General features: G+C 36.6%; 1 protein-coding gene across 7 annotated transcripts in view; it reads right to left on the bottom strand.

The window, feature by feature from the left end:
* Nucleotides 1-16,134, bottom strand: part of LOC138697644 (spondin-1-like) — a 741,699-nt gene that overhangs the window by 514,634 nt on the left and 210,931 nt on the right. For all 7 annotated transcript variants that reach the window (XR_011331591.1, XR_011331590.1, XM_069823071.1 and 4 more), the window contains exons 5-8: nt 15,320-15,526; nt 10,444-10,567; nt 8,694-8,824; nt 1,784-2,003 (exon numbers count right to left, since the gene is read on the bottom strand). Coding sequence is in view for 5 of the 7 variants with exons in the window: in XM_069823071.1 (XP_069679172.1) it covers nt 1,784-2,003; nt 8,694-8,824; nt 10,444-10,567; nt 15,320-15,526 (682 nt within the window). In the remaining 2 variants the exon portion in view is untranslated. The remainder of the gene's footprint in view (nt 1-1,783; nt 2,004-8,693; nt 8,825-10,443; nt 10,568-15,319; nt 15,527-16,134) is intronic.

The following is a 16,134-nucleotide window of genomic DNA, read 5'->3' as shown; positions in this document are numbered from 1 at the left end:
TTAACGAGGACGAACCTGATAGGCGGCTGGAATTGTGTGAATCTGTTGCAAGGAAATGTGCAAACGACGAACACTGGTTGAGAAAATGGCACTTTTCTGATGAAGTTGTTTTCCATGTGAACAGACATGTTAATCGACACAACTGTCATTATTATGCTAGCGAGAATCCTCAGGTTATTGAAGAGAGACGTTTAACATGCGGATATCCTTAATGAAATTGTGGTGCCAGTGAAGCAAAGTGCTGAACACGAACACTGTTTATTCCAACAGGACGAAGCGCCCCTCACTATGCTATTGTGGTGAGGGAAATTTTGAGGAAATGCCTTCCCAACAGTAATGTCGTATTTCCTGTAACAATAATACTGTCATCACAAGATGTAATCAAATGTATAGCCGTATTTCTGATGTACTCTGTAATTGAGGACCATTTTTGCAAAACTTGCTAACTGCAAAATTTGCAAAATTGAGATTTTGGTGGATTCGTTAACATAAAGCAGGCCTCTACACGATGTTAAATTTATCTTAATAAAATTGAATTATTTCTCTTCATTGTAGTGTGTCAAAGTGTGATGGTTGCACTTATAACCTACTCGTCTCCATTCAGTTTTTTGTCTCTCCCGTAAAATTTAGTTTTTTCAGTTAGCAAGTTTTGCAAAAACGGTCCTCAATTACAATATAAAGTTGAAAATCGTTCATAAACCAGCTACTATAAACACAATGCAATATTTAACCACGTGAAGTCTTAAATATGCTTCAGGACCCCGACATAATAGATAGAAAGCAAAGCATAGAGATCATAGCTTATGGAAATGGCCTCAGTCCAAAGATATCAACATATCAACTTAGCAAATGCGAAATTAGGTCTTCTATACTTGTTTTTTTGAAAGATGGGACATGACAGTTAAGCAGCCGAGCTTGTAACTACAGTGCCATGTTGCCAATATGGACTACCATGCTGTCAGCTGATGGAAGCTAGCAATTGTCGTTAAGATGGCTGACGTTAAAACATTCATTGACAATTGACGCAAAGGTAAGAAAACAATACAAAAGTCGACAGAGAATCAAAGACGAAACATTATCAATGCTAACATTGTGTGCACAATAAATGTCTCCAAGAGAATTAAGCACTCGCCATGTGAGAGCTGTAAGTTTGGCAACTCAACCGTTGTTACCATAGCAACAGGCCTACCACGCTATGTGACATTCAGTTGTTTTTCTGATCACAACGCTCCTGTAATGTCCCATTTTTCAAAAAAACAAGTATAGTAAAATTGGAAACTGGTACAAAGTAACATTGACCAGTAAAAAGTTACCCCAAATGACTGTAAGCATATGATAAATCGTTCAAGTGAAACAAAAATAGTTTTCAAACAATCCAGAAGTAACAAATTTTACTACGAATTTTGAAGATCCCTTTGTCAGTGGAAAGACAAGTAATTATATTTTCTTTATAAAACTAGATAAATATTTACACTTGTTCATTAAAATTTGAAGATTTTGAGAAAAACTAATTCTAATTTTGAATAAATTTGTTAAGTTACCACTATCCACTCTATCATCACATCACCATTATCATCCTGACATATGCAGGTCTTTACTAGCCTGTTAAGGTCCCATTTTTTCAGACTTTTTAAATTAGTAGATAAAATATACCCATAAACATAAATATAAACAGGTCTACATATTTTACATAGACCCTCAGTATGTATTTAATGAATGCTTATTGCTAATATCAGGAACTGCCAGTGCGTTTTGCTTGTGTGAAGTGTTACATTAAACATACCTCCAGAGTCAGTTGATTCACCAGACTCATAATCAAGTGAGGTTGCTGAAGGATCGTCTGAACAGCTCTTCTCATAGAGCCGTTGCCGTGTCAGGTACAATCTAGCCAATGGCTTCATTTCCGAGCCTGTTGGGTCATAGAATGGAGATCGGGGGTCATTTGGAAAACTGGATGTAATCCGTCGAATCACCTCTCGTGGTGATGTAGGCATATCTGGAGACTGAATATAATAACCAGTTATAATCTATATGACATTTAAAATTTAAAATTGCTTTTACGGTGTGAAAATTAAGAAACACTATTTATATAACATTAGATCTTTAGTATTTGATACTATTTTAAATTGTTCGTTAGTGACTAAGTTAAGGAAGAAGATAATGAAAAGTACCTTCTTTAATGTGCATGCCAGTATGTTATAAATTTGTGAGCTGTGAAGGTAGTATGTAAAGTCGTCAGCACTTCATAATGGCGGTAATAAAATTTACTAAAACCTGTTGAAATTATAGGAGGATCCAACGAAAAGTGGCGTCTGCCACCAGCTGTCCGGTTTTTTTTTCACAACACGTCTCATAATATGTAGAATATTATCATTAATAAATAAGTGAAATAATGTACGATAAGTTAGATTAATGAACAGACCTAATAAAGGAATAATTGAAGATTTAATGTGTTAGCGCCACTGTAAACGAATTTTTCACAATTTTATCACTACCACAACACATTTACGTCTTACTTACTTATTTACTGGCTTTTAAGGAACCCGGAGGTTCATTGCCGCCCTCACATAAGCTGCCATTGGTCTCTATCCTGAGCAAGATTAATCCAGTCTCTACCATCATATCCCACCTCCCTCAAATCCATTTTAATATTATCTTCCCATCCACATCTCGGCCTCCCCAAAGGTCCTTTTCCCTCCGGCCAACCAACTGACACTTTATATGCATTTCTGGATTCGTGCTACATGCCCTGCCCATCTCAAACGTCTGGATTTAATGTTCCTAATTATGTCAGGTGAAGAATACAATGCGTGCAGTTCTGTGTTGTGTAACTTTCTCCATTCTCCTCTAACTTCATCCTTCTTAGCCCCAAATATTTTCCTAAGCACCTTATTCTCAAACACCCTTAACCTATGTTCCTCTCTCAAAGTGAGAATCCAAGTTTCACAACCATAAAGAACAACAGGTAATATAACTGTTCTATAAATTCTAACTTTCAGATTTTTTGACACCAGACTGGATGATAAAAGCTTCTCATTCGAATAATAACAGGCATTTCCCATATTTATTATGTGTTTAATTTCCTCCCGAGTATCATTTATTTTTGATACTGTTGCTCCCAGACATTTAACTTCTTATTGCAATATATTGGGATGTTCACTACATTAACGCATTGATCATTACACAAAACGAACTTCAGGAGCAAAATGTAAAACGAAACAATAGTGGTTCAAATGAGTCATCATTCTTGGCAAATTTCCACTTCATCCACTAGGTGGCTCCCAACTCAGCGTAGGAGAGACGGAACATTGCGAACAAAATAGATTATAGATGTGTGGTATTATGTGAGAGGTTAGGTTAGATTAGGATGTGTGGCTCGCGACAGGATCATCTTGACTGTCTGCGCATGTGCGGACTTGGGTAATTAAAACATAAACTAATCAAACCTAACCTTCACAGATGCAAGATGTAACCAGAATACGAAGGGAACTGCTTGATTTGATCTGGAATGTACACGCGAAAATAAATTCAGGTAAGGATCACGCTGGCACTATATGAGAGGTCTGCGCATGCGCCACAGCCAAACTGTTACTGCCGCGAGCCCCTCCTAAATTAGTGTGTATTATGTGAGAGGTTAGGTTCATATCACATACCACGCAAGCCATTCTCCACAATTTGTGACACTGGAAATTCCATAATTCCCTTCCTCATATTACGACACATTAAGGAAATGCAGCAATCTTCTTCATTCAACAGAAAAGACGAACATTCTTTTGATTTGTAATGGCGAGTCCTCAATATTGAAGTTTTAATAGACACGTACGATGATACACTTTGAATGAACCATACAGACAATAGTCATTTGCAAACTGTCCCCACCCCAGACGATACGCAATTTGGAATTTCTTTTAAAAATACAATAGGGGTCCTATGATGTAGCCTATACTACACCAGTTATTTCCACTTCTTCCGAAAGGAATTTTCCAATAGTAGGAACACTCTGCTTTCAACCTTTTACAAATGATTTTATCCATAAAATTACCCTTTAATTAACCCTAAATCCTATTAATTTAGTTACTAATAAGTCGTGGGAGACAATATCGAAGGCTTTACAAAAATCGATATAAAGGTGGAATCACACCCAGTGTCGCCAACTCAGAATTCTATTTCCCGCTGCGCAAGCTTAAAAAACTCGCTAAACTGTAGTTTGGAAACTCCAGATTTTTCTTTACAAATCACTTCCAAATTTGAAATACAAACTATACAGTTTTAGGAAATGGAGAATTATATATGGACTAAATTATGGTAAGTGTGTATCACTTTGTAGGCTCTATGTTCTATGCAAAATCGTCTTCATCCTCGTACAGAGTTTTACGCGACATATTTCTTCAAAATTGAGTGAAGTATAGATGTAGATTGTAGAATATACTGGACACTTCGGAAATAATTCCATCACAATCACACCAGTCGGTTCGAAATCTGATTTCACACCGAATTGGAAACGCACCTGCCAACAATGAGCCTGGTTTTAAGTATTAAGTACGTCCATGTTACATAAACTATAATGCGGAATGATAAATTAAATAATATTGTATCATAAATGAAAATAATAATTCAGTTCATTATTCTCTATGATTAAATACTGCCCTACTTCAATTTATTTACAAAAACAATATATAGACTTACATTAGATTAAGAGTTTAGCGAATGCTGCATACATTATTTGTACAACAATGAATGAAGCAGGAAATGGACGTGGTTGCACCAAATCCAGTTAACATAAAACGTTGATATTTTATACTCGCACAATGAAAAAGTGTGATAATATCATACTAAACTCTGGTTTATGATTACTAACATTGTTGTCCGCAAGTAGGCCTATATATGAAAGCAATTATTGTAACATCTTTACAGAAAAAAAAACTTTAAAAATATCATCTCGCTCTGTCGGAATCTTAAAAAAACTCCAAATAAATAGCTAGCCGCTGACGGTAAAATTCTATAGCTGACCGTAGTCCTGAAAACACCAGATTTAGTTACAAAACCACAGACTTGGCAACACTGATCACACCACAGTCTAATCACAGTCTACTATATATAGTCACGAAGCTTGAGTTTTGAGGGTGCTAGAAACAATAGACTGTGCCGGTACTATTTTGCATTGCCTGTAATGAGGCGATATTAGCGATCCTAGTGGTGAGCAACTACCTAATGTATGCATATTTACTACGTATTGAGCTTCGTGACTGTATATACTAGACTGTGGTCTAATCACACTACTGCCACGGCATGTGTTCTCCTATGAGATCATATAAGTTGGAAGGCACGTGCTGTGTCGCCACACGCGTTGTGTGCACATTATACTGCGTCAATTTTTTCTCCATGACCAGCTAAATCCTGGCTAAGCGCTAATAATGCTTTCACAAGAACACTTCTTTCAAAAAACGTGCTGTGCATTAAAAATCCATCCCTTTATGAATTAATGGGGGATAAAGGCAAACTGTCATTTCTCAGTCTCTAATCGGGCCAAAAACCCTGATACTACTTATATTTAAACCTTGCGCTGATTTCGGGAGAAAGTCTGAAGGGCCTAATTAGTGAAATCCACTCTCCTCACCTCCATGCTGGGGCCCCCTTGATTATTTTAAGAAGCGAAAAAAAGATTGTGTGCGGAAAGCAACGGGAACCTACCATATTTATTTCTCCCAAGAAAAAGCGCGAACATGGTAAGCTTATCACAGTGTAGTATATACAGTCACGAAGCTTCAGTTGTGAGGGTGCTAGGAACAATAGATTGTGCCGATACTATTTCGCATTGTCTGTAATAAGGCGATATTAGCGATCCTAGTGGTTAGCAACTATCTTACTTACTTACGGCTTTTAAGGAACCCGGAGGTTCATTGCCGCCCTCACATAAGCCCGCCATAGGCCCCTATCCTGTGCAAGATTAATCCAGTCTCTATCATCATATCCCACCTCCCCCAAGTCCATTTTAATATTATCCTCCCATCTACGTCTCGGCCTCCCCAAAGATCTTTTTCCCTCCGGTCTCCCAACTAACACTCTATATGCATTTCTCGATTCGCCCATACGTGCTACATGCCCTGCCCATCTCAAACGTCTGGATTTAATATTCCTAAATATGTTAGGTGAAGAATACAATGCGTGCAGTTCTCTGTTGTGTAACTTTCTTCATTCTCCTGTAACTTCATCTCTCTTAGCCCCAAATATTTTCCTAAGAACCTTATTCTCAAAGATCCTTAATCTCTGTTCCTCTCTCAAAGTGAGAGTCCAAGTTTCACAACCATACTGAACAACCGGTAATATAACTGTTTTATAAATTCTAACTTTCAGATTTTTTGATAACAGACTAGATGACAAAAGCTTCTCAACCGAATAATTACAGGAATTTCCCATATTTATTCTGGGTTTAATTTCCTCCCGAGTGTCATTTATATTTGTTACTGTTGCTCCAAGATATTTGAATTTTTCCACCTCTTCGAAGGATAAATCTCCAATTTTTATAGTTCCATTTCGTACAATATTCTGGTCACGAGGTATAATCATATAAGTTACTTTGTCTTTTCGAGATTTACTTCCAAACCTATCGCTTTACTCGCTTCAAGTAGAATTTCCGCGTTTTCCCTAATCGTTTGTGGATTTTCTCCTAACATATTCACGTCATCCGTATAGACAAGAAGCTGATGTAACCCGTTCAATTCCAGTCCCTCACCGTTATCCTGAACTTTCCTAATGGCATATTCTAGAGTAAAGTTAAAAAGCAAAGGTGATAGTGCATCTCCCTGCTTTAGCCCGCAGTGAATTGGAAAAGCATCAGATAGAAACTGGCCTATACGGACTCTGCTGTAAGTTTCATTAAGACACATTTTAATTAATCGAACTTGTTTCTTGGATCTATGGATGCATATTTACTACGTATTGAGCTTCGTGACTGTATATACTAGACTGTGGTCTTATCATGAGTGTTTACACGGATAAAGATTCCGGACGTACACTATATCCTATTTGGAGGGAACTTCGAATAGAAAAAGGGACATTTTCTGCGCACTTTTGGAAAAAGAACTAAATGATCTTAATTTCGAGATGTTAATATGACAAAATCAGGTAATGTATGTATATGTGTGTATATATATATATATATATATATATATATATATATATATATATATATATATATAACGTCAACCAATTTCAGTGTCCTTGACCCCTTTACTTCCCTCTCGTAGGAACCCACCAGTGGCGGCTGGTGGTTTCAAAATATGGTGGTGCATAATGGATATCGAAGAGGAGTTAAACATACTTTACTTTAAAGTTTAAAACCATGTATACCTGAGGGCGTATACATATAAAGCCAATTTATATGCAATTAATAAGTAAAATGATTAAATACAAGTATACCTATTTATACAGAAAGTCCTTAAGTGGAAGGGGTCGTGGGCAAAGCTTGTACATTCTCTATATTGCGATTTACCCTCATAAAAAACATTTGAGCTCAGAATCGTCATCAGAATGCTAACAAGTACCAAGTGCAACGTTTTCGTTCACGAAATTCAAATGCAGCTTTCGTAGGCTAAGGTAAGCGTTCACTACATCGTATCGCACGCATCGGACGAATCGCACGGATCGGAAAAAGACTATCTTTGCTGTAATTGTTATGTAACCGCGTTCACTACATCGTATCGCACGCATCGCCTGTCGGCAAATCCGTCCACGTTTCTAGGATTGGAAACTTTTCCGATGCGTGCGATCACGGCCTTCTTTAATAAATCAATTTTAATTGGTCAACTGTTACTATTATGTTGTGTCATGTTCAGTGTCGCGCCAAAATTGCAGACGGAAAACTTATTTCGCGTGTAGAAAATTGCGAAGAATTATATAAATTAAGGCATTCCCATTACAGTAATCAAGTCGTTTCTTGCAAATATATTATGTAACCAATATTTCTTTCGTTTCTTCCTCTTCAATTAAGACGCATGAAGCAATTACAAATTCTTATTCCCTAACAGTCGTAATTAATAGACCTAACCTCAACTCCTCTGCTTTCAGTAATGTCAATATCGCACGACGTCATGTTTTAAACAGCTGATAGGGAATCCGATGAGGCGATGAGGTGAAGCCGTTACAGTGAACGCACTGCACTTAAAATATCCGTTGTGTGCGATTCGTACGAGGAGTGCGATACGATGTAGTGAACGCTTACCTTAAACTACCTTCCATAGGTTTTCAACATCTCTGCAAGCCAAGAGGCTCGGAGGCTCCTGCAGATGTACAAAACAAGACGCCAGCTGCAGATAATCATGAATGAAAATTGTAAAATAAAATTACATTTTTAATAGTAACAAAGCCGGGAGATTAGCAACATTACTAGGGGGTGTACAAACCTGCAACCCCTTTGAGAAGCCGCCACTGGAACCCACACTAAGAATTTTACTGCTCCTTAAAATTCATCATCCTCAATCAGACTTGAACCTGCGAACCTCCAATGCAAAGGCTATTTAGTAACTGCTAGACCACCAAGGACGACTTGGTGGTGGTGGTGGTGATGGTGGTGGTGGTGGTGGTGGTGGTGGTGGTGGTGGTGGTGGTGGTGGTGGTGGTAGTGGTGGTGGTGGCGGTGGCAGTGGTGCAATAGTGGTAGGAATTTAATTTGTGAAAACAATATGTATACTTACAATGTAAGTGATTCCGCTGTCTGTACCTGCATCCCATGGATAAAGATTCAGAACTTTGTGTTCCACCCAGCTACAGTTCCTGAGACACAGCTCCAATCGAGAAACGCCAACTATCCAGTCCGGTGATGGATCTGTCAATATTTTCAAAGCCATAGTCGAGATCATAAAAAAAAACGAATAGTTAGATGCACTATCAATTTACTACGTACTTTACACAAACACTAAAATAGTCATCATAAAAATGACAGCCAATGACTACACATTTGACATTCATAAAAATAAATACAATATAAGCCCTTTTTGGGATTTAAAAATTTACCTGTATTAGAACAATAAAACCATAGCACAGCTTGTATTAAATTTTGAAATCAACATTATGTTCATTAGTGTCTAAAATAGCTATGTACAAAATCTAATTGTTAAAAAAAGAAGTTACTGAAAAAATGGGTTCAACAAATTGAAAATGTAAGTTACGAAGACAGTCACTAAAGATAAAAACTTCTTGCTAAAATGTGTTACTCCTATATGCTGTTTTTGCTCCAACTGCAAATACAAATTGTTTACAATATGGACCTATATATACCAATGACATCATTGGTGGATAGAGCAATGGGACACTTTTATACTCCATTCATAAAAATCTATGACATGGACGTATAATATAGCTAAGCAGTATACAACAAGTAAATGTATACTGTTGTAAGATTTTGTTGTGCAGGAAACAATAAAGGTCATATATATATATATATATATATATATATATATATATATATATATATATATATATATAGTTATTGTAACTCTAGTGGATTGCCTGTTCTGTTTCTTCCACGAAGAATTTGTCAGTGACTTGTCCAAATAATAATTTTGTTTGAAAAAGTATTTGATGGAGGGTAAGATAGGGTGACCAGATGTCCTCTTTTGCCCGGACATGTCCTCCCTTTTAGGCCTTTGTCCGGGATCCGGGCAGATTTTAAAAAAAATCTATAAATGTCCTTTTCGTAACTTGTATGCCTGATATTTTGAAATTATCTGGTTTGACGCCTTTTTCAAGTACTTGCATATAGGTGGCAGCAGCATCGACGGAATATATACTCTTTGCCAACGATCATTGTAACTCTCTTTGCTCATCCTTGTTATGGTCGTTGTTCACAGGTAGCTAGTAAATCGAGAAATCGAGGTGTGAATGTAAATCTAAAAAGATATTTTTTGTCCTCTTTAATAATAATTATAGTTCACTTGTCTTTTTTATATGTAGCTAACTGTAAAATTATTATTATTATTATTATTATTATTATTATTATTATTATTATTATTTTCATAATTATTTTGTAATAAAATAGATATTAACATACTTTTAAGTGTGATATGGGATCAAGTCTAAATCTGTACTGTAAATATTTTGCAACAAAATAGATACTGACGTAATTTAAAGTATAATATAGGCCTAAGCCTAAATTTAAGTACATATTATTGTCCTCTTTTTTTTTCGAACAATGTCCTCCTTTTTGAAGCTTTGTTTCCTCTTTTTTTTTTATCGATGTGAATCTGGTCACCCTAGAGTAAGAAGTATTACGGTATTTTTGTTTGAGTATCTCCTTTAAAAATGAACGTCTGGTTATTTTTAACAAAATATTCTTTAATTAAAGATTATATTTCTTTCATTCCCATTTTAACATCAACTTCAATAATTCCACTGCATTTCAAAATACATTATAATATTTTAAAACTCCAGATATATTATATTCACCTATCATCGACACAATTGACATAAGATGGTGCTTCCTGTCCACTCGAAATACTGCAAATGTTTTGCCAGTCACATTGGGGAAACTGATTCCTCGAGCTTTTATTATAGTGCGGATATGCTCACTCTGTAAAATAAAATAATTGTAATTTAATCAAGGTCAATTACATGTAAAACTTGAATTTTAGTTTATTTATTAATTTACTGTTGAAAATGTACAATCATAGGAATAAAATTAAAAATATCTAAATGAGTAGGCCTAATATCATAGTCTAGTATATACAGTCACGAAGCTCAATACGTAGTAAATATGCATCCATAGATAGTTGCTAACCACTAGGATCGCTAATATCACCTCATTACAGACAGTGCGAAATAGTACCGGCACAGTCAATTGTTCCTAGCACCCCCAAAACTCAAGCTTCGTGACTGTATATACTAGACTGTGGTAATATACAGAGAAGTTCGTAATTCGCGCAATGTTATTCCTTGGGAACTAAGTGGAAGAATCATGCGAAATCTAGCCACATAAAAATCATTTGAAATTTACCTGCATATTCTAATGCACTGCTATCGTCCCCTCCACTTATTACCAATATAACTCTCGAAATGTCCGCAGTACTCTGGAAACAGACCATTTCCTATACCTGTTTTTTTTTTTTCTAAAATTGGGAATGATATTAGCACTGCGATCAGAAAAACAAATGAATATCACATAGCATGGGAGACTTGTTGTTATGGTAACGACAGTTGAGTTGCCAAAGTTACAGTTCTCAGGTGGTGAATGCTCAATAGCTCTCTTGGCGCCACATGTTGTGCACGCAATGTCATGCTTTCCATATTTCATTCCTTGCCGATTTTTGTATTGCTTTTTTTTTTTTTTTTTTTTTTAACGTTCGCGTCAATTGTCAACGAATGTTTTAAAGTCAGCCATCTAACGTCAATTGGTAGCTTGCATCAGCTGATCGCGTGGTCGCCCAAATTGGCAACTAGCGCTGTAGTTCCAAGTACGGCCGCTTTAACTGCATGTCCCATCTTTCAAAATAACAGGTATAGTAATTCGTTCTGGGCGTCTCTCATGTTATGTTGGTAAATGGTAGAGGGGAAAGGAAGATATAGGTCTACTTCCTTTAATATTGTTCTTTCGGAGAATTACAAACGAGTTTAATTATTATGATTTTCCAACAGAATATTAACAAATTATTTATACAGATGAGAAGTTAAATCACACTATACAAATGATTAGCTGATATACATAAGCAACTTTTTTGTACAGTATTTGACTTTTGCTTTCGAGAGCTATGTAGGAAGTTTGAGCGGAGGTTTTGACATGGCGTACTCTTTAATATTTTCGTGTATGTTTTGGACAAGGAATAACGTTGCCTTTTCCCTTGCACGAATTACAGTCTAGTCTGATGTAGAAAACTATGTATTTCTCTAATTTATAAAAAACGCTTTTCATTAGATTACACAGTGAAGTAAATGTATTGCATACAAATAGTTATTAATGATACAAGTTCGTAAAGATTCCCTTTTTGGCACAAACACACGAGGACCAAAGAGATAATTTTACGAATGTCTAGCATATAATTTTTTCTATGATAGCACAAATTGATAATAAATAGAATATTTCCAGTTAGAGAGGTTATAAAATCATGATTCATGACCGTTTAAACCAGGGCTGGGCACCAAGAGCGAATTCTACTCTCTCACGGGGAGCCATATGACTTCTCTTCAAACCCTTTCTTCCCTGCCAAACACCGCGCAGCGTTGATGCCGTGACGGATGAATATTAAGCGTTCCCGTTTAGAGTTTGGATTCGCTCCAGGTCCCAGCCCTGGTTTAAACTCAGAACCATTAAGAAATAAGTATCCATAGAATCACAGCTTGTTTTATTCATGATCACGATAATACGGGTTAAAATAAAAATATGAATATTAAATTTGTTACATGTTACGTGTAATTTGTCATGAAAGATCGAGGTAATGCATTAAATCCTTCCTGAATGAAGGTTATACACTGAATATTGCATTTTCTTTGGCAGTACATAAAATGGATATCAGTGCGTAAAGTGATTACTTACTTTTTTACGCACGAGTCGACGGCAATTCGGAAGGCGGTAGTCTGCTATCGTTTGCGTCGAGAGAGACAGATAGAGAGAGCAAGGCAGCGTACATCATTGCCACATCATACTTCACGCGCACGTGCAATACAAATAGCGCAGGAGAGAATTTAAATTATCAAAAGACAATTATCTCAGCCGTTGATTACTGTAAGCATGACACCAAACAAACTCTCTTTCCTTCACTAACAATATTCTTTGCACGTTTCTCAATCCCACATCACATGCTTCTGCAGTCGTTTCTTGCGCGTTGGCAACGTTGCAGCCAGCATCAAGATGGCCGGCAGCGTTCTGAACGTCAATGTTTTTTAAATAATTATACACCTTAAACACCTTCCACGCCTGCCTGTGCAATACTTGTCTTTTACAGTCTCTTCTTCCATTTACCTTACACACACAGTAAATGTTAGTTTCATTCATTCAATATATTGAAACACTCACACGTGAACAAACGAACTAGGGAAGTAAAGAGTGCGTCAGAAAGAACGGATGGATTTCAAACTATCGATACGCAACGAGGAGAGAGATATAGTCAGGGGGACCACGACTGTTGGGTCAGCCATAGAATGCAGTTTCAGTTGAGAATATGGTGTTGGTCTGGTGTACAACGTGCTTTCATCGCAGAGACATTTTTGAAAAATGAAGAGTCTGTGATCGCCACTCAGGACTCATTTCGACATCGGACGTCACGCTAGGATTCTAACTCGGAATACAATTTTGCGGTGGGTGGCTTCATTTCGTATCACAGGTTCAACATTAAAGAAGAAATCACCTGGACGAAATTCTATTGCACTGAGATTGTCCGAGGCTACGGTAAGATCTCGCGCCCTGCGACTTCTTTCTTTGGGACCATTTGAAGGCGTAAGTTTGTAAACATCGATCACATACACTGGACGAACTGAAGACGGCTATTCGTGAAGAAATCGTGGCAATTGCACCAGCTATGACTGTGAAAGTGATGGCGAACATCAGAAAACGCCTCGATGCCTGTATTGAAAGCCAAGGACATCATATGGATAATGTTGTTTTCCATAAATAAACTGCATGTATTGGTGAATATGTTGATAATAAATTTTTGATTTGGTGAATCTTTACAATTTTCTTGCCATGTGAAATCCATCCGTTCTTTCTGACGCACCCTGTACTTGTTACAGACTGATTCCGATTGGTTCTACTGTACAAGCTTGTGACGTCATATACCAGAAATGCTACGGCGCATATAGCAGCTGAAAGTCTTCCGAAATGTCGTCTAGTCTAATGTTTTAAAGACTCACTTTACACACTGATAACAGTGGGTATAATGCAACTTTACGCACTCGTAGAAAAGTATATTTTAAAATACATGAGTACTTTCTACTTCTCTAAACGAATTTATTTCATAAATACCGGTATATCCCTTCAGGTCTAAGCTTTCGAAATGGAACTTTATAAAGTTATACTTATAAAAGTTGGCATTATTTAAATAACGAATAAATATTTGAAAATAAATCGATGGCCCAAAACCAGACTTTCCCAAGTCCATTTTTTTTTTTTTTTTTTCTTTCAGGGGAGCTATTTTAATCTCCTGACATTCAAAGCTTCATGAAACAATTTGGAATAGCTTCAGAGCAACCTTATGGAGAGGAATATTTTTCAATTTTGTACGATTCATATATGCAGACAAGAACTGGAACACAATGAAACACAGATTTCTTTCTTATAAAAAGTTGGACTTAGAACGGTCTGGTTCTCAGCCATCGAAATATCTTTGACGAAACCAGTCATTAAAATAAAACATATTCTGTGCGAGATCGTGCGTATTTGCTTGTTTTCCGCACAGAACCAATACGCAGTAAGTGTGAAATACCACATTCAGTATTCCCAACGTAACACACATAACAATTTCCCTCTTCTTACCGCTTAAGCGCGACATTCATTTTACTGCTTTAGGCTTTTAACATATTATTTTTAGAGACGTTTAACATAGTAATAATTATAAATTGGAAACTTACCACTGCAATTTCACCTAAATTGCAATGTTAATTATTGTTTTTAAATATTTGCAAAAATTAAGTAAAGTCTACTACTCCACGAAACTTATTGCATTCCTGATACAAGTAACATTAAGGAAGCCGTGAAAAAATCAACAAGATTCCAGATGCCGATGTTATTACTGCAATATGTTATATAAATAATATTGTTAAAATATTAAAATGAAAAATATATCATTACATAACCTTACCGTTTGTTTTAAGTTCGCATTTATAGACTGGGGAAAAAAAAGACAGACGTATATCACGTCCTGCCGGAGTATAGTAAACACAGAAAACATTTTACAGCAACAATGTTGAAGAAAGATATTTTGGTGTTCCGAAGTTGGCGTCATTAAACAGAAACCAACATGGAGATTCCATTGCAACTAATTATAAATTCGTCTTTCAGGTATATAATAAACGATCTTCGCACAAAATAATGTACGATACACGAGCGGTATGTTTGTTTTCATGTTCTCGGAAATTAAAAAAGCTCAACTACGTTTCGCTTTTTCAATCTTTTCCTCGACCATGAAAACGTCAACATACCGCTCTTGTAACGTATATTACTATTATCAACCTTCACAAACTTCTCTGAAGGCACAACATGTTACATTATGAAGTATTTTCAAATATGTGCGTATTTATAACGCATTCAATGCCAGGCACTATTTAAATTCAATCAAAGCGATTGATGCAGCCTATTTACTAAAGCAAATATTATAATGTCTTTACCTCAACTCACCTGAGCCTTGAGCTCGCTTTCGAGCATGCGCGTGGCACCCCTTTCTGCTACCTGCCGCAGGCCTTCTGAGGCGAAACCTCCGTAGTCCCAAAACCGATAGTCTGCAGAATGTGACGCCCCAATTACGTCACTAAATCTGGTGAGCCATCCGTTTGTTGGAAAGTCTTTAGGATGCGTGTGTCTTGACCACAGGCCTTCAAACGTGACCTGAATACAAAGACGTATTGTGAAACCATTTTTTTTTTGTATTAGAAACTGAAAATACAGTAAAACCTTGCTAAAACGTACCCTCTACTGTATAAAAAGGAAATCTGCGCAAACGAAAAATAAATTTGGGAACGAAATGATTTCCTATGTAAAATAATACTTTAAAACGGAAAACTGCCTAACGCGGAAACGGAATCATTTTTGAGCACCATTTATGTAAAAAAAACCTGACTAAAATGGATCATTTTAAGCATAACTGTTGCTAAATTCTTTCAAACCATTTTTAATTTTGCGATAATACTGTATGAAGCACGGTATAATTTTTTGTGTGACTGCACATGCCATAATATGGAAGACTTTCGCTATTCTTTTTCAGGCGTTGAGGGGTGAAGCTTCTCTAACCAAGTCACTATTCTGTGCTTATTGTCAAGGATCCGGGCAGGTTACTGACCTCCTGTACCATTACGTCTTCTAATCCTCTTGCATTTTCTTTCATTTATTCTCAGTTTTGTGCTAACAAGCCAATACAGTGATAAAGGATACTGCGAGTAGAATAAAATTGTGAATAATTGTAGTGTAGTGTCAATTTAGTTTCACACTTCCGTTTA

This window comes from Periplaneta americana, chromosome 4 (genome assembly GCF_040183065.1).
Source record: "Periplaneta americana isolate PAMFEO1 chromosome 4, P.americana_PAMFEO1_priV1, whole genome shotgun sequence".
NCBI lineage: Eukaryota > Metazoa > Arthropoda > Insecta > Blattodea > Blattidae > Periplaneta > Periplaneta americana.
This window is presented reverse-complemented; position numbering and strand designations above follow the sequence as displayed.